The sequence below is a fragment of the Schistocerca cancellata genome, chromosome 3, assembly GCF_023864275.1.
Source record: "Schistocerca cancellata isolate TAMUIC-IGC-003103 chromosome 3, iqSchCanc2.1, whole genome shotgun sequence".
Lineage (NCBI taxonomy): Eukaryota > Metazoa > Arthropoda > Insecta > Orthoptera > Acrididae > Schistocerca > Schistocerca cancellata.
This window is the reverse complement of record NC_064628.1, coordinates 893,045,200-893,064,950: the sequence shown is the minus strand read 5'-3', so window position 1 is coordinate 893,064,950 and position 19,751 is coordinate 893,045,200. Positions and strand designations below refer to the sequence as shown.

Genomic DNA, 19,751 nt, shown 5'->3' with positions numbered 1-19,751 from the left:
TGGCAATCGCTTCAGAACTGTTCCAGAGATTCGACAGCCAGTAGACAGCTCCAACGGGTTATGCACAACACTGGTGACTACTTCGAAGGACAGTAACAGGCCTAAACATGTGACTCTTTTGTATCGATTGTAAATAAATAAGTTCCAATCCTCGTATTTAAAGCTGTAACGTAAGTAAACTATTAAGTTGTCTGCGAAACGCAAGTCAAAATCCATATTTCTTTTGAGTGGGATCAGTCGGTACTAGTGATCTGATGACGTCCAAAACCTGCTGCACGTTTGTGGACAGAAGTTGTGAGGTTCCTTTTGGGAGCGCGCTGAAAATAAATCCATCCGAATTTTCTATGTGAAATCTCTTTAAGATTTTTAAATGAAATATGCTTTATACATAGCTTTTGTAGATGTAGAGAAAGCCTTTGATAATGTTAAATGGGATAAGATGTTTGAGGTACTCAAAAAAGTAGGAATAGACCATAAAGATAGAAAAATGATATGGAACCTGTACAAAAACGAGACAGCAGTTATCCGTAGACGGACAAAACAAGAAGAGGTGCAGATACGGAAAGGTCTCCGACAAGGTTGCGCACTATCCCCTGTTATCTTTAACGTATACATTGAAGAGGCGCTGAAAAAAGTAAGGGAAAATTCACAGACAGGTGTAGTAATTCATGGCCAACGAATAGATATGATAAGATATGCCGATGATATAGCTGTCCTAGCTGAAAGTGAAGAAGATCTTGTAGTCCTACTGAATAGAATGGATAAAGTTATGGGTGAAGAATATAATATGAGAATTAATAAAACAAAAGTAATGGCATGCGACAAAGAAGATCAAGTGAAAGTCCAAGTTCATGTAGGCAATGAACTGCTTGAACAAGTTGATAAATTTACTTATCTGGGCAGTAATATTACCAGGGATGGAAGGAGCAAGGCAGAAGTGAGAAGTAGAATAGCTCAAGCATGGCTGCTTGTAACAAGAAGAAAAACATATTAACATCTAAGAGCATCAGCCTTGAAACCAGGAAAAGATTTTTGAAATTATATGTGTGGAGTGTGGCATGCTATGGGTGTGAAACATGGACTCTCGGGAAAGAGGAACAGCAGAAGCTAAATTCTTTTGAAATGTGGTGCTATAGACGCATGCTCAAAATAAAATGGATCGACAAGGTCACAAACGAAGTGGTTCTGGAAAGAGCAGATGAGAAGAGAAGCTTCTGGAGTTTCATTGTTAAAAGAAGAGTGCAATTTACAGGCCATCTATTAAGACATAAAGGACTCCTGAACACAATCATAGAGGGATATGTCGAGGGAAAAAGACTAAGAGGAAGACCACGACTGAGGTACATGGATCAAATCGTGAAAGATGTGGGATGTGACACCTATAAAGAAATGAAGAGAAAAGCTGAAAGACGCACAGAATGGAGACAAGCTGCCATTGTAGCTGTTGCAAACCAATCCTTGGAATGACCACTACAGAAGAAGATGCTTTATTAACATTCTACATCTTTATTGTTGATATCTACCCTGTCAACGAACACATTTCTCCCAACGAGATACATAATTTGTAATTGGTGTGATGAATGGCAGCTGCCTCTAAATGTGGAAAAGGGTAAGTTAATGAGGATGAGGAGGAAGAAAAAAAAAACAGTTACGTTAGGTTATAGTATTACTAGTGTCCTGTTTCACACAGTCAAGTCGTTCAAGTATGTGGGCGTAACGCTGCAAAGCGATCTGGAATGGATCGAACGTGTGTGAACTGTGGTAGAGGAGGCGAACGATCGACTTCGGTTTATAGGGAGAATTTTAGCCAAAAGTGGTTCGAAGATAAAGGAGATCGCATATAGGACGCTGGTGCGACCTATTCTTTAGTACTGCTCGAGTGTTTGGGATCCGTAGCAGGATAGAAAGAAGACATCGTAGCAGTTCAGAGGCAGGCTGCTAGATTTGTTACCGGTAGGTTCGAACAACACGTAACTATTACGGAGATGCCTCAGGAACTCAAATCGGAATCCCTAAAGGGAAGGCGACGTTCTTTTCGAGAAACACTACTGGGAAAATATAGAGTACCGGCATTTGGAGCTGACTGTGAAACGATTCTATTACAGCCAACATTCAATTCCAGTAAGTACCACGAAAATAATATTAGAGATTTACGAAGGCGTATAGAGAGTCGTTTTGCCTTGCTCTGTTTGCGAGTGGAACAGGAAAGGAAGTGACTCCTAGTGGTACAGGGAACCCTCGGCCACGCACCGTACCGTGGCTCGCGGAGTGTCTATACAGATGTGACTGTAGATGTAGACTGATTTTTGATTCTTCGTTGTAGAATGTTTGACTTTATTCACGGAGCCACAACTTCACGCCTGCTGCATTGCCTCGTTACTATCAGAGCAAAGTCACCGAAGGTGTCCTTTCATTTATGGAAACAGATGGAAGTCGGATGGGGCCAAGTCCGACGATGATCGATGACAGTGACCTCGAAGGCATCGTATTGTTGCAGAAGTCGCAGAGGTCGTGTGAGGCGTCGTATTATCTTGCTGAAGCAGAGAGTACTCCATGTGTCGATGATGAGAAACTTGATTATAGCAAGCTGTTTACTACGCACAAACATACACTGAAGCTCAAAGAAAGTGGTATAAGCATGCGTATTAAAATACAGAGATACGTAAACAGGCGGAATATGGCGCTGCGGTCGGCAACGCCTATATAAGACAAGTGTCTGGCGCATTATTAAATGGGTTACTGCTGCTACAATGGCAGGTTATCAAGATTTAAGTGAGTTTGCACGTGATGTTATAGTCGGCTCACGAGCGATGGGACACACCATCTCCGAGGTAGCGATGAAGTGGAGATTTTCCAGTACTATAATTTCAGGAGTGTACCGTGAATATCAGGAATCGGGTAAAACATCAAATCTCCGACATCGCTGCGGCCGGAGAAATATCCTGCAAGAACGGGACCAACGACGACTGAAGAGAATCGTTTAACGTGACAGAAGTGCAGCCCTTCCGCAAACTGCTGCAGATTTTAATGCGGGGCCATCAGCAAGTGTCAGCGTGCGAACCCTTCAACGAAACATCATCGATATGGGCTTTCAGAGCCGTCATCCCCCTCGTGTAGCCTTGATGATTGCAAAACATAAAGGTTTACGCTTCCCCTGGGCCCGTCACCACTGAATGACCCGACTGAACACCTTCTCCTCAGGATATTTTTTTCCTCCCTCACCATCACCTGTGCCACTATCTATATCTGCCCTGCAGCTCCTCTCCCATTCGGCTTCATTTCCCATGTGGACCATCCCTTCTCCGCCTATGTGATCGCTGCTGACCTCAACATCCACAGCAGTGACCCGGCCACCATTCGGCAGTGGCATCAGTTCCTTACCACCCTCCATGGTGACCTTGTTCCTCTCCTAGAGCACACCCGTCCTGAAAGTAACTCCACCCCCTATGATACCCTCGCTTCCCCCAACCTCCTTGGTCTCATCGCCGTTGACGTCCTCGATCCCATTGGTGGTGACCATCTCCCTGTCCCTCTCTGACTGGGATGCCTTGGAACGTGCTGTGTAGAAGAGATCTTCACCCCCTCGTACTCTTACGGATTTATGGACAGCCCTACAGGATTCATGGTGTCAGTTCCCTCCAGCACTACTTCAGACATTAACTGAGTTCATGCCATGTCGTGCTGCGGCACTTCCAAATGCTCGCGGGGCCTCTACACCACATTAGGCGGATGTACTACACTACTGGCCATTAAAATTGCTACACCACGAAGATGACGTGCTACACACGCGAAATTTAACCGATAGGAAGAAGATGCTGTGATACGCAAATTATTAGATTTCAGAGTATTCACATAAGGTTGGCGCCGGAGGCGACACCTACAAAGTGCTGACATGAGGAAAGTTTCCAGCCGATTTCTCATACACAAACAGTAGTTGACCGGCGTTGCCTGGTGAAACGTTGTTGTGATGCCTCGTGTAAGGAGGAGAAAAGCGTACCATCGCGTTACCGACTTTGATAAAGGTCGGATTGTAGCCTATCGCGATTACGGTTTATCGTATCGCGACATTGCTGCTCCCGTTGCTCCAGATCCAAGGACTGGTAGCAGAATATGGAATCGGTGGGTTCAGGAGGATAATACGCCGTGGTGGATCCCAACAGCCACGTATCAATAGCAGTCGAGATGACAGGCATCTTATCGACATGGCTGTAACAGATCGTGCAGCCACGTCTCGATCACCTTAATCAACAGATGGAGACTTTTGCTAAATAAGAACCATCTGCACGAACAGTTCGACGACGTTTGCAGGAGCAGGGACTATCAGCTCGGAGACCATGGCTGAAGTTAACCTTGACGGTGCATCACAGACAGGAGCGCCTGCGATGGTGTACTCAACGACGAACCTGGGTGCACGAATGGCAAAACGTCATTTTTTCGGATGAAACCATGTTCTGTTTACAGCATCATGATGGTCGCATCCGTGTTTGGCGACATCACGGTGAATGCACATTGGAAGCATGTGTTGGTCATCGCCATACTGGCGTATCACCCGGCGTGATGGTATGGGGTGCCATTGGTTACACGTCTCGGTCACCTCTTGTTCGCATTGACGGCACTTTGAACAGTGGACGTTACTTTTTAGATGTGTTACGACCCGTGGCTCTACCCTTCATTCGATCCCTGTGAAACCCTACATTTAAGCAGGATAACGCACGACCGCATGTTGCCGGTCCTGTACGGGCCTTTCTGGATACAGAAAATGTTCGACTGCTGCCCTGGCCAGCAGATTTTCCAGATCTCTCACCAATTGAAAGCGTCTGGTCAATGGTGGAAGCGGCAACTGGCTCGTCACAATACGCCAGTCACTACTCTTGATGAGCTGTGGTATCGTGTTGAAGCTGCATGGGCAGCTGTACCTGTACACGCCATCCAAGCTCTGTTTGACTCGATGCCCAGGCGTATCAAGGCCGTTATTACTGCCAGAGGTGGTTTTTCTTTGTACTGATTTCTCAGGATCTATGCACCCAAATTGCGTGAAAATGTAATCACATGTCATTTCCAGTATAATACATCTGTCCAATGAATACCCGTTTATCATCTGCATTTCTTCTTGGTGTAGCAATTTTAATGGCCTATAGTGTAGTTTCTTTGGCTTTTCACTGTAGGTACGGTACATGCTGCCATGTTACACGCTACAATTCGGAGCCCTCTAGCGTCAGAGGGTTGCAACTTGCGTCAGTAAAGCGGGAAATTGAACTGAGCAAAATGTATGGCATGTAATATCCAACCACTATTGGGAATAGAATAAAAATTCGGAATATTACTCTTCAGCACGCCCTCGAATGTTGGCGATAAAATTCCTGCTCTGCGCCTCTGAATGCTCACTCGACATACATTCCTGATCTTCAGTACTGAAAACACGTAAATATTTACTCACGTGCATGCTGTTCCAGGTCGCCGCCCAAGTTCGACCTGTACATCATGGAGAGGTCACTGGTGCCGTGCTTCTACGGCGTGGCTCAGGCTGTGGGCTCTCCACCTATGGTGGGCATCGTGACAGTCGGAGCCTACCCTTACACCCACTGGACGCACGGAAACCCGGACAACCCAGCCTACTCTCCGTGGTGGGTCCACGCTTACTCGGACCACCTGTCGTTTTGGCAGAGACTCTACAGCTCTTATGTGTGGCTCTACTTTATTCTGGTGTGGTTCAATGTGGCGTTACCGAAACACGACGCGATACTGAAGAATTACTTTGGTGCTGGGGTGCCATCAATCTACGAACTCGAGAGAAATTTCAGTCTCATGTTCAGCACCAACCATTTCACCGAAAGCTACCCCCGACCGAACCTTCCCAATTTCGTGGAACTCACTGGCCTACACATCCAGCCGGATACTAATCCTCTTCCCAAGGTACAGCTTATGTATTAGTACCTATAATTTTTAATCTATAGTTGAAAGTAATCTGACCATGTCTTATTTTGTTATGAACAGTGTTGTCTAGGTAGTCCAGCTTGAGAACCATGAAGTGTTCTGAACGAGTTGAGGGATGCATTTGTAGAGAGAGTAATGTAACAACTTCTGTGCTTTATACCATTTTCCAAGCACGGTGGACAAAATATTCATCACCTCCAAGAGACATCACTCCTTTAGCTTTGATAAAAGCTTCAGTTCTTCGAGATAGTCCGCAAGTTTCTTCTGGTATGCCAATTACACCTGTAGCCGCTCATTGATGATTCGATGCTGTAGAAAATTCCGGGAATATACAGTATATGTTGCTACTTGCTGTCAAATGATTACAGCTTCAGATGAACTGGATGATTTATTCAGGAGAAATAGCTTCATAAATTGAGGAAGTTAATAACATGTTGGTCCATCTGCGTCCCTTGTGGGAGCAGTTATTGAGTCAGGTATTGATTGACAGGTGATGATGATGATTGGTTTGTGGGGCGCTCAACTGCGCAGTCATCAGCGCCCGTACAAAGTCCCAAATTTTTCGCAATCCAGCTTTTACACAGTCCAATCTAGCCACTGTCACGAATGATGAGGATGGCGAGGACAACACAAACACCCAGTCCCCAGGCAGAGAAAATCCCCAACCCGGCCGGGAATCGAACCCGGGACCCCGTGATCCAGAAGCAGCAACGCTAACCACTACACCACGAGCCGCGGGCTTGATTGACACAATGGTTCTATGTCTTGCTGAGGGAGATCGTGCCAAATTCCGTTCAACTGTCGCGTGCGGGCGGGCATTGTCTTGCTGAAATGTAACCCCAGTATGGCTTGCCACGAAGTGCAACAAAATGGGGTGTAGCAAACCGTTGACGAATTGCTGTGCTTTAAGTATGCCGCAGATAACAACCAAAGGGGTGTGATGTGAAAAGAAATGACACCACAGACCGTCACTCCTGATTTTCGGGCCGCAAGGAGGGCTCCAGTCAAGTTGATATCCCACCATAGTCCAGGGCGTTTTTGGAATCCCATTAAATGGAGTAGAATTGTCTTTAGTGGTGTCAGGCAACAGTAGCCGACCGAGACAGACGCAGCAACAGGGGAGTAAAAGCTATTGTGTCATTTACGAGTTCCTAACCAGGAGCGAATTTTATTGTATCATCTGTGTGCTTTAATAGTTTAGTTTCTTGAGTTTCTGCGTGTAAATTTAAAATCTAATAGCCACAGTTCTCGCGTTTCCGTTTGCGTCAGAAAGTAAACCGATTTTGTGACATACTACAAGTTCCTTATCAGGGGCGAATTATTTAGTTTCACGAGTGCTTCGGTAATTAGGTTTTCGAATATCTGCGTATTACTAGACACAGTTCGTGCGTTTCCGTCAGGGTCTACATTAGAGTTGCGCAGCACGTGCCGATAGTCCGTTTACCTGCCTAGTTTAGTTTTCCACGGTCTTTACTATGGACATGGACTGCGATTGTTGTGTGCGGATGCGAGCCGAGTTGGTGACACTTCGCTCTCAGCTTCAGGCTGTGATGGCTTCGGTTACACAGCTTGAGGCTGCAGTGGATGGGCACCACTGTTGTGGGCCGGCCGTGGGGATCCAACGGACGTCCAGCACGTCCGAGTCCTCCTATCGGTCCTCACCGGCGGCCAACCCAGTTACTGCTCGCACTGAGGCTGACCCCTCACCTGTGGTCGAGTGGGAGGTCGCCTCGGGGCGAAGCAGGCGGCGAGAGACTTCCTAGGAGGCCGCACGTAAGGCCTCCCCGGTTTGTCTGAAAAACAGGTTCCAGGTGCTGTCTGTGGCTGTCGCTGAGCCGAGTTCTGTCGCCAGTCCTGTTTCAGAGGAAAACTCTCAGCCTGGAAGATCCGGCAATTGCAGAGGGTGGGATTGTTGGTAGTTGGGAGCTCCAACGTTAGGCGCGTTATGGGCCCCCTTAGCGACTTGGCTGACAAGAAGGGTAAGAAAACCAACGTGCAGCCCGTGTGCATACCGGGTGGAATCATTCCAGATGTGGAAAGGGCTCTCCCGGATGCCATGAAGAGCACAGGGTGCAGCCAACTGCAGGTGGTTGCTCATGTTGGTACCAATGATGTTTGTCACTTGGGATCAGAAGAGATTCTCTCTGGTTTCGAGCCGCTAACAGAAGTGGTAAAGGCTGCCAGTCTTGCTTGCAAGATGAAAACAGAGCTAACCATTTGCAGCATAGTCGACATGACCGATTGCAGACCTCTGGTACAGAGCCGAGTGGAGGGTCTGAATCAGAGGCTCAGACGGTTCTGTGACCGTCTAGGCTGCAGATTCCTCGACTTGCGCCAAAGGGTGGTTGGGTTTCATGTCCCGTTGAATAGGTCAGGTGTCCACTATACGCAGGAGGTGGCTTACGGGAAGCAGGAGCTGTGTGGCGTGGATTGGACGGCTTTTTAGGTTAGAGAGTCTCGGGAAAACACAAGAAGGGCTTCAGTCACAAAGGGTGCAGGAAGAACACAGTCGAACGTAGATACAGGAACCATCGGTGTAACAGTTGTTAATTGTCGTAGCTGTGTTGGGAAAATACCACAGCTCCAAGCGCCAATAGAAAGCACTGATGCTCAAATCGTTATAGGCACTGAAAGCTGGCTAAAGCCGGATATAAGCTCAGCCGAAATTTTTGCGAAGAACCTAACGGTGTTCCGAAAGTGTAGGCTAAACACGATTGGCGGTGGCGTGTTTGTTGCTGTCAGAACTAGTTTCTCTTGTCGCGAAATTTAAGTAGATAGTTCCTGTGAGTTAGTATGGGCAGAGGTCATTGTTGGCAACCGGAGTAAAATAATAATTGGATCCTTTTACCGACCTCCCAATTCAGATGATACAGTTGCTGAAAAGTTCAGACAAAATTTGAGTTTGATTTCAAACACATACCCGACTCAAACGATAATAGTTGGTGGTGACTTTAATTTACCCTCGATATGTTGGCAAAAATACATGTTTAATTCCGGAGGTACGCATAAAATATCATCCGAAATTGTGGTAAACGCATTCTCTGAAAATTCTTCTTCTAGAGCCGAAACCAGAGAAGACAGTGGTATTGGACACTTGGGTCTGGAAAGAAGTAGGTCTTCTGACTCACTCCAGAGGGATTCCACTGGGTTCGGATCTGGACTATGTTCATGTCACACCATTTCAGGAACGTTATTAGCCACAAACCATTGCACACACAGAATGCGTTGTTTTTCTCATAGAGCCATCTTACATGAACTTTTCCTTTACTCTATGCACTCCACGATGCCCTAAAATGTGTTCATATAGTTCCGTATTAAGAGTTTTCTTATGTGCAATGAGTGGACAACACACTAATCGCGTAAAAAGCACCGTAACACCACCTCACCTGTACTTCTCTGTAGCCACCACACATGACAGGTAAAGTGTTCCCTGCATTCACCAAACTCATACCCTTCCAGTGGGTGTAGCGTGAAACATCCCTCCAAATCATTGGTTCCAAGTCATCCAGTGTCCGGTGACCACCTCGTGCGTCTCCTAGCACTGACCACAGACATATGTGACATATGTGAGGAGCTGCTCGGCCATCCTATCCCATTGTTTTTAACTCCATAAACACAGTTATTGTGGTAAACGCATTCTCTGAAAATTATTTCTAGCAGTTAGTTCATGAGGCCACGCGAATAGTAAACAGTTGTGAAAACACACTTGACCTCTTAGCAACAAATAAGCGTGACTAAATAACGAGCATCAAAACCGATTCAGGAATTAGTGAACACCGAGTAGTCGTAGCTAGATTGAATATTGTAATCCCCAAATCCTCGAAAAATAAACGAAAAATATATCTGTTCAAAAAAGCACATCAAACTTCACTTGACTCCTTCCTAAGAGAAAATCTCCACTCATTCGAAATTAATAATATAAGTGTAGACCAGGTGTGGCTTGATTTCAAAGAAATAGTATCGGCAGCAATTGAGAGATTTATACCAAATAAATTAACAAACGACGGAGCTGATCCTCCTTGGTACACAAAAAGGGTTAGAAGACTGCTGCAGAAACAACGAAACAAACATGCGAAATTTAAACAGATGCAAAATCCCCAAGATTGGCAATCTTTTAGAGAAGCTCGAGATTTAGCTCGGACTTCAACGGGAGATGCCTATAACAGTTTCCACAACGAAACTTTGTATCGAAACCTGGCAGAAAATCCAAAGAGATTCTGGTCGTATGTGAAGTATGTTAGCGGCAAGAAACAATCAATGCCTTCTCTGCGCGATAGCAGTGGAGACACTACCGAAGACAGTGCTGCCAAAGCAGAGTTACTAAACACAGCCTTCCGAAATGCCTTCACAATAGAAGACGAAGTAAATATTCAAAAATTCGAATCGAGAACAGCTGCCAACATGAATAACGTAGAACTAAATATCTTCAGAGTAGTGAAGCAACTTGAATCACTTAATGAAAGCAAGTCTTCTAGTGTATTTCCTTTCGGAGTATACACTAGCTCCATACTTCACAATCATATACAACCGTTGGCTCAACGAAAGATCCGTACCCAAAGACCTGAAAGTTGCACAGGTCAGACCAATATTGAAGAAAGATAGTAGGAGTAATCCACTAAATTACAGGCGCATATCGTTAACGTCGATATGTAGCAGGATTTTGGAACATATATAGTGTTCGAACATTATGAATTATCTCGAAGAAAACAGTCTATTGACACTCAGTCAATATGGGTTTAGATAACATCGTTCCTGTAAACACAACTAGCTCTTTATTCACATGAGGTGCTGAGTGCTATTTCTGGATTTCCGGAGGCTTTTGACACGGTACCACGCAAACAGCTCGTAATGAAATCGCGTGCTTATGGAATATCGTCTCAGCTATGTGACTGGATTTGTGATTTCCTCTCAGAGAGGTCACAGTTCGTGGTAATTGACGGGAAGTCATCGAGTAAAACAGAAGTGATTTCTGGCGTTCCCCAAGGTAGTGCTATAGGACCTTTGCTGTTCCGTATCTATATAAACGATTTTGGAGGCAATCTGAACAGCCGTCTTCGTTTGTTTGCAGATGACGTTGTCGTTTATCGACTAATAAAGTCATCAGAAGATCAAAACAAACTGCAAAACGATTTATAAGAAATATCGAAATGGTGCGAAAAGTGGCAGTTGACCTTAAATAACGAAAAGTGTGAGGTCATCCACATGAGTGCTAAAAGGAACGCGTTAAACTTTGTTTACACTATAAATCAGTCTAATCTAAAAGCCGTAAATTCAACTAAATACCTAGGTATTACAGTTACAAACAACTTAAATTGGAAGGAACACTTATAAAATGTTGTGGGGAAGGCTAACCAAAGACTGCGTTTTATTGGCAGGACACTTCGAAAATGTAACAGACCTACTAAGGAGACTGCCTACACTACGCTTGTCCGTCCTCTTTTAGAATACTGCTGCGCGGTGTGGGATCCTAACCAAATGTAACTGACGGAGTACATCGAAAAAGTTCAAAGAAAGGCAGCACGTTTTGTATTATCGCGAAATATGGGAGAGAGTGTCACAGAAATGATACAGGATTTGGGATGGAAATCATTAAAAGAAAGGCGTTTTTCGTTACGACGGAATCTTCTCACGAAATTGCAATCACCAGCTTTCTCCTCTGAATTCGAAAATATTTTGTTGACACTGACCTACATAGGGAGGAACGATCACCACGATAAATGAAGGGAAATCAGAACTCGTACGGAAAGATATAGGTGTTCATTCTATCCTGGCGCTATAGGAGATTGGAATAATAGAGAATTGTGAAGGTGGTTCGATGAACCGTCTGCCAGGCACTTGATTGTTATTTGCAGAGTATCCATATAGATGTAGATGAAGTGATGAGTCACGCTTCGAACTAAGCCCCAGCGACCAGCTGAGACGTGTCTGGAGACATCCTGGACAGTTGTGGGGTACCAGTCTGAGTATCGCTTGTCATACCGCCCAACAACCAGGAGTGATGATCCGGGGTACGAGTTATTTTCACAGCAGCACCCTTTGGTTGTCATCTGCAGCATACTTACTGCACAGCCGTACTTCGCCGATATTCTACACCCAATTTTGTTGCCTTCATGGAAAACGATCTTGGGCGTACATTTCAGCAAGACGATGCCCTCCCACACAGGGCGAGAGTTTCCACTGCTGGCCAGCAAGGTCAGCGTATGTCTCCCCAATTGAGGACGTTTGGAACATTATGGGCAGCGCCCTCCAACCAGCTCAGAGTTTTGTTTTAAGAATCTAACGCGCCAATTGGACACTCTTTGCTCAGAAGGCCTACCAACAACTCTATCAAACACTGCCAAGCTGAATAATCGCTTGCAGAAGTGGGCCATTGCGATATTGACTTGCTCCATTTGTGAAGCTCTTTCTCTTGAATAAATCACCAAATTTTTCTGAAATTGTAATCATTTGTTTTTCGATACATGTAAGTCACGTTTACCGACTCCCGTCCGATTTGGATAATTCCTTCGTGGTGCGTGTGTTTTTCTTTGTCCTACAGCGTGATCGCATTTTCTGTTAAATAATGATGGGGCGATACGACTGGCCTGTAGAGGTTCGGTAAAGTCCCTGAGTGTTCGTCAAAAGAGAACGTTAGCTAGCAGTTATTGTGAACGTGGCTATGGTCATCTTGTGAGGCAGGACAGGAGTGACAACAGCATAGTGTTGATGAAAAAAAAAAGGTGAGGAACTTGGTCACTTAGAATATTTACATAACCTGAATGAATGAGCCCAACTCGTGGTTGGAAAAACACCCCCAAAACATCACCTCCGGCCTTAACCATGCGTGTTGAACGCCTCAATGGGCCGTCGGTGCACTGCACGCCTTATATCGTTTCAAATGAGGCACAAATGTGGGTAGTGTGACCACACAACATCCCTCTAGCTAGCTTCTGTCCAGATTCCGTGGTGTTTGGCCCACTGGCAATGTGCGTCTCCGTCTACCACTGTGGTCAATAGCCTTTTACGAGGTATCCGACTCTAGATGTTCATAGCATCCAAATGGTTCAAATGCCTCTGAGCACTATGGGACTTAACATCTATGGTCATCAGTCCCCTAGAACTTAGAACTACTTAAACCTAACTAACCTAAGGACAGCACACAACACCCAGCCATCAAGAGGCAGAGAAAATCCCTGACCCCGCCGGGAATCGAACCCGGGAACCCGGGCGTGGGAAGCGAGAACGCTACCGCACGACCACGAGATGCGGGCCATAGCATCCAGTTCCCTACGTAATGTTCCCACGGAAACCGTTCGTGACGGACCTGCATTGATTCACAGCCGCAATTCCTATCGGGTTCAAACAGATTGTGACTGAAATGAAACCTGCTGCAAGTCTGAACCCACTTTGATTACTTGCATGTCGATGAGTATGAAATTATGAGGAAAATTACACAGACACACACACCCACACACTTAGTCCTGAGTGAGAAAATCTCTAACCCAGCTGGGAATTGAACCCAGGGAGCTATGACCGAAAGTTAAGAATGCTAATAACAGGACCACGAGCCTCTAACATACTGTAATATGATTGGCATGACACTCGTTTCTGGCGCCCCTAGGTGGGATCGTTTTAATACCTCTATTTATTTGCCGAGTTACAGGGGTTCGAGTGTTCCACGTTTTTTTTTCTAGGCATGTTGCATAATCCGCAATGATGCGTCAACAAGTCTGGGACATTCATTCACAGTATAACCGTGGGCATGTCCAGACATGATGGCTTCTTTATGCCGTTCTTTCAAGTCGACCTATCTTAGCGCGCTAGTTTCATACACCCGACTTTCACATACAGTGAGGTGACAAAAGACATGGGACGCCGATACACACATATTGAGATGGCGCTAACATCGCGTACACAATGTATAAAGGGGCAGTGCGTTGGCAGAGCTGTTATTTGCAGTCAGGTGTTCGTATGAACTGGCTTCCACGTGGTTATAACGCGCGACGGGAATTAGCAGACTTTGAACGCGGAATGGTAGTTGTAGCTAGATGCATGGGACATTCTATTATGGAAATCGTTAGGTAATTCAATATTCCGGGATCGACAGTGTCAAAAGTGTGCCAAGAATACCAATTTTCAAGTCCGCCTGCTTAGCTGGGTGGTAACGTGCTTGCCTCCCATGCAAGCGGGCCTGGGTACGATTCCCGGTTAGGTTGGAGTTTTTCTCCAGTCATGGACTGGGTGCTGTGTTGTCCTCCTCGTCATTTCATCCTCATCAGCGGCACGCAAGTCGCCCAGTGTGGCGTCGAATGGAATAAAACTTGCACTTGGCGGCCCAACTTCCCCGAATGGGGCCTCCCGGCCGAAAGTGCCATACACTCATTTCATTTTCACCAAATTTCAAGAGTTATCTCTCATCGCGGACAACGCAGTGGCTGACGGCCTTCATTTTTTTTTTTTTTTTTGGTCGTCAGTCTACTGACTGGTTTGATGCGGCCCGCCACGAATTCCTTTCCTGTGCTAACCTCTTCATCTCAGAGTAGCACTTGTGTGGGTAGGCTGTTTATGTTTTCTTATTGGCAACGTTACGTAGCGCGCTGTATGAAAATCACTGGCTGTGCTGTGTGCGGTCTGTGGCTGGTTTGCATTGTTGTCTGCCATTGTAGTGTTGGGCAGCTGGATGTGAACAGCGCGTAGCGTTGCGCAGTTGGAGGTGAGCCGCCAGCAGTGGTGGATGTGGGGAGAGAAATGGTGGAGTTTTGAAATTTGTAAGACTGGATGTCATGAACTGCTATGTATATTATGATTTTTCAACACTATTAAGGTAAATACATTGTTTGTTCTCTATTAAAATCTTTCATTTGCTAACTATGCCTACTAGTAGTTAGTGCCTACCGTAGTTTGAATCTGTTATTTAGCTGGCAATAGTGGCGCTCGTTGTATTGCTGTAGCTTGAGTAACGAAGATTTTTGTGAGGTAAGTGATTTGTGAAAGGTATACGTTCATGTTAGTCAGGGCCATTCTTTTGTAGGGATTTTTGAAAGTCAGATTGCGTTGCGCTAAAAAATATTGTGTGTCACTTTAGTGAATGTTTGAGTACGTTCAGTTTTGCTCAGCTGTTTGAAAAGCAAATAATGTAAGAGGTTGATCAGCACAGTAATTCTGAAATTATTCTAAGGGGACATTTCACTTGCAACCTACGTCCTCAATTATTTGCTTGACGTATTCCAATGTCTGTCTTCCTCTATAGTTTTCGCCCTCTACAGCTCCCTCTAGTAACATGGAAGTCATTCCCTCATGTCTTAGGAGATGTCCTATCATCCTGTCCCTTCTCCTTATCAGTGTTTTCCACATATTCCTTTCCTCTCCGATTCTGCGTAGAACCTCCTCATTCCTTACCTTATCAGTCCACCTAATTTTCAACATTCGTCTATAGCACCACATCTCAAATGCTTCGATTCTCTTCTGTTCCGGTTTTCCCACAGTCCATGTTTCACTACCATACAATGCTGTACTCCAGACGTACATCCTCAGAAATTTTTTCCTCAAATTAAGGCCGGTATTTGATATTAGTAGACTTCTCTTGACCAGAAATGCCTTTTTTGCCATAGCGAGTCTGCTTTTGATGTCCTCCTTGCTCCGTCCGTCATTGGTTATTTTACTGCCTAGGTAGCAGAATTCCTTAACTTCATTGACTTCGTGACCATCAATCGTGATGTTAAATTTCTCGCTGTTCTCATTTCTACAACTTCTCATTACCTTCGTCTTTCTCCGATTTACTCTCAAACCATACTGTGTACTCATTAGACTGTTCATTCCGTTCAGATCATTTAATTCTTCTTCACTTTCACTCAGGATCGCAATGTCATCAGCGAATCGTATCATTGATATCCTTTCACCTTGTATTTTAATTCCACTCCTGAACCTTTCTTTTATTTCCATCATTGCTTCCTCGATGTACAGATTGAAGAGTAGGGGCGAAAGGCTACAGCATTGTCTTACACCCTTCTTAATACGAGCACTTCGTTCTTGATCGTCCACTCTTATTATTCCCTCTTCGTTGTTGTACATATTGTACATGACCCGTCTCTCCCTATAGCTTACCCCTACTTTTTTCAGAATCTCGAACAGCTTGCACCATTTTATATTGTCGAACGCTTTTTCCAGGTCGACAAATCCTATGAAAGTGTCTTGATTTTTCTTTAGCCTTGCTTCCATTATTAGCCGTAACGTCAGAATTGCCTCTCTCGTCCCTTTACTTTTCCTAAAGCCAAAATGATCGTCACCCAGCGCATTCTCAATTTTCTTTTCCATTCTTCTGTATATTATTCTTGTAAGCAGCTTCGATGCATTTAACGACCGAAAACAGCACCGTTTGCGTAGCGTTGTCAGTGCTAACAGACAAACAACTCCGCTTGAAATAACCGCAGAAATCAATGTGGGACGCACAAAAAACGTATCGGTTGGTGAATTAGGACAGTGTGGCGAAATAAGGCGTTAATAGGCTACGGCAGCAGACGACCGACGCGGGATCCTTTGGTAACAGCACGACATCGCCCGCAGCGCCTCTCGTGGGCTCGTGGCCAAATTCGTTGGCCCGCAGACTGCTTGAAAACGGTCCTCTCGTTGGATGAGTGCCGATTTCAGTTGGTAAGAACTGATTCTAGGGTTCGAGTGTGGCGCATGCCCCACAAAGCCATGGACCAAGTTGTCAACAAGGCACTGTGCAAGCTGCTAGTGGTTTCATAATGGTGTGGGCTGTGTTTACGTTGTAGGTACTGGGTCCTCTAGCCCAAGTGAACCAATCACTGGAAGTGGTTATCTTCGACTACTTGGAGACCATTTGCAGTCATTCATGGACTTCTAATTCCCAAATATGCCACTAGGCTGCAGTTGTTCGTGATTAGTTTTAAGAAAATTCTGGCCAGCTCAAGCGAATGATCAGGTCGCGCCCATTGCCTGACATGAATCCCATCGAACATTTTTGGGACATAATCAAGAGGTCAGTTCGTGCACAAAATCCGGCACCGGCCACATTTTTCGTAGTTATGGTCGGCTACAGAGGCAGCATGGATCAATATTTGTGCAGCGGACGGCCGACTAGCTATTGACTCCATGCCACGTCAAGGTGTTGCACTGCAGTGGGCAGACGGGGTATCGCATGGCGTCTGTCACCTCAGCGTACACACCATCTCACTGTCGTAATCTACGTTAGCAGTAGAGGATCACATAATGGCCTGATGCCACTTATACACACTTTACAGTATCCTAAAGCGATTAACATACCCTTTCAAGGAGGTGACTAATATTTTATCTGGTTAACTTTTCGCTCCTGTTTGTCCTTATATTCTAAGTTCTGACCGAACCTTCCCAAAATTGGTATAACGCGCAATATTGCTTATGATTACATTGAAACATAGCTAGGTGACTCTCCACACATTCTTGCTGAATGAGAGGAATCAGCGGTGCCTGTTTGAATGACGGGTTTCGTTATTTCTACCTTCACATGAATTGTGAGTTAAGGTTAAACAACGGCACAATTAAAATACAGTTTACACAATTAAGTTTCCTCATAAACTCGTGGAAACCGTTGCTCATATGGGACTACATTTCATTCAGTTCTTCTGATTTTTCGTGGCAGTGTACTTTTCATTGACTATCGCGTATATTTTTTTAAAAATTCGAATATCTCAGTAATAGTAGTAGTACCATTTGTAACAATAACAGTAACACTAGTTTCATTTCTCTCTCGATCCCTTTAACAAGGATCACGGATGTATTGTAGTTCTACAGTTTAAAAATGGAAAACGTAAATACATATTCATATGTTTGTATCCTTACAGGTTTAGTTTGACAAGAATAGCACGGTTCTTTGGCTGTCATCTTGTAGTAGAAAGCATCATGACATTTTCTGAAGTAATTAAAGGAAACCATGGAAAACCTAAATCAGGATGACTAGATGGGGATTTGAGACCCTCCCCCGTTCTCAATGCAAAACCAGTTTTATTTGTTCTGTTTTGCTCGTTATTTTTCTTTTTACTAATCTTAAATTTATTTCATAATTATTTTGCTGTTCTTCACTTGTAAGGCTGTGGTCAGTTTTTACTATTGATTGATTATTTAACCTACTGTTGATCCAATGTGTCAACCATTTTCTCAATACCAGTTTTTCATTTTCATACTTTCTGTCTCTTTGATTTTAGAATAGACGATGTACAGCAAATCTCACAGCAGAAAGTGAATACATTCTCACATATGAAAATCGACAAAACGATAGTGAAAATAAACATGGGACGGACAAGAGAATTAGTAAAAAACGGAATAAATAAGATAATAAAACAAATGCAGCACCAACATGACAAGGACAACCACATGGAAGCAAGCACTATGAAAACAATGAAACAGATGTTAATAATGAGTAACGCTGTAATAACTAGAGCAAGCAAGGAACACATAACAGTAGTTATGGAAAAAAACAGTACATCAAAAGGAATGCGTAAGTGCCAACACTACAAAAGCAGGCACAACTGCACAATTTCCAGCAAATATGAAAAATACACTAAAAACTTTCAACATGCACTTACTGATGTACATAAATACTACATAGCAGCTGTGAACCCCTAAGCATGAGACCCTGCAGCCAAGCAAAAATACATTAACGTAACATATCCATGAGACCAATTATAAATTTCAGGAAACCTACAATACATCACAGGACCAAGCATCTCGAAAAAATAATCACCAAAAACTATAAAGGAGAAACTGTCGATTATGCAGGAGACTTAACTGAACACATAGGGAACATAGAGGTACCACAGAGAGTGTTACTGATTTCATTCAGCATGAAAATGTTTATACATTCATACCTCTCACAGAAACAGTATAGGATATAAAACAAAATGTCACATCTCACTGCGCATTACTGCAGAAGCATATCAAGTATGCAAGAGCTGATCACTCAACAAAACTGCTTCCAGTTTGAGGATGAATACTGTCTGCAAAAGCAATGGACTACCGATAGGACCCCTAAATCAGGAACCTTAACCAACATTTTGTTAGTCGTTGAGAAAACAGATATTAGAAAGGACAGCCACTAATGAAAGATTTGAACCACATATTAGCATAGATGTGTGGATGACATTATATATGTGTTAGATGAGCAAATAAAAAGAAAATAGAGCAACTACAGTGAGAAATCAACAGGGCACACCAGAAGATAAGTTCACACTTGAAGAAGAAAAAGGAGACCAAATAAACTGTCTTGATATAATAATAATAATGGAATTTGACAAATATTCTTTCAGTTTTTAGAGAAAACGAAGAGCTACAGACACAATAATTCATTGCACATCCAATCATCGCCAAAACCAGAAACTATCTTTACTGAAGCACATATTGTATAGAATAAGCAGTATTCCACTTCACAAAAGAAATTATTAAAAAGAAATGCATACAATCACACAAACAGCCAAGAACAATTCATACGATAGACACCTAGTACACTGTCTCAATCAAAAACTTGAAACAGAAGTACAATATAAACACAACATATCCAGAATACATGAAACCTCATAAGTCCCAAACCCTCAAATACAGAGAACACATATAAGGAATGACAACAAATGGTTCAAATGGCTCTGAGCACTATGGGACTCAACTGCTGTGGTCATAAGTCCCCTAGAACTTAGAACTACTTAAACCTAACTAACCTAAGGACAGCACACAACACCCAGCCATCACGAGGCGGAGAAAATCCCTGACCCCGCCGGGAATCGAACCTGGGAACCCGGGCGTGGGAAGCGAGAACGCTACCGCACGACCACGAGATGCGTGCGGAA

At 44.2% G+C, this 19,751-nt stretch overlaps 1 protein-coding gene across 1 annotated transcript in view; it reads left to right on the top strand.

Annotated features, from left to right (window-relative positions):
- The window catches only part of LOC126177150 (UDP-glucosyltransferase 2-like), a 93,264-nt gene that overhangs the window by 52,265 nt on the left and 21,248 nt on the right, over positions 1–19,751 (top strand). Inside the window, exon 4 of the mRNA XM_049924427.1 lies at positions 5,454–5,913. Within this exon, the coding sequence (XP_049780384.1) occupies positions 5,454–5,913 (460 nt within the window). The remainder of the gene's footprint in view (positions 1–5,453; positions 5,914–19,751) is intronic.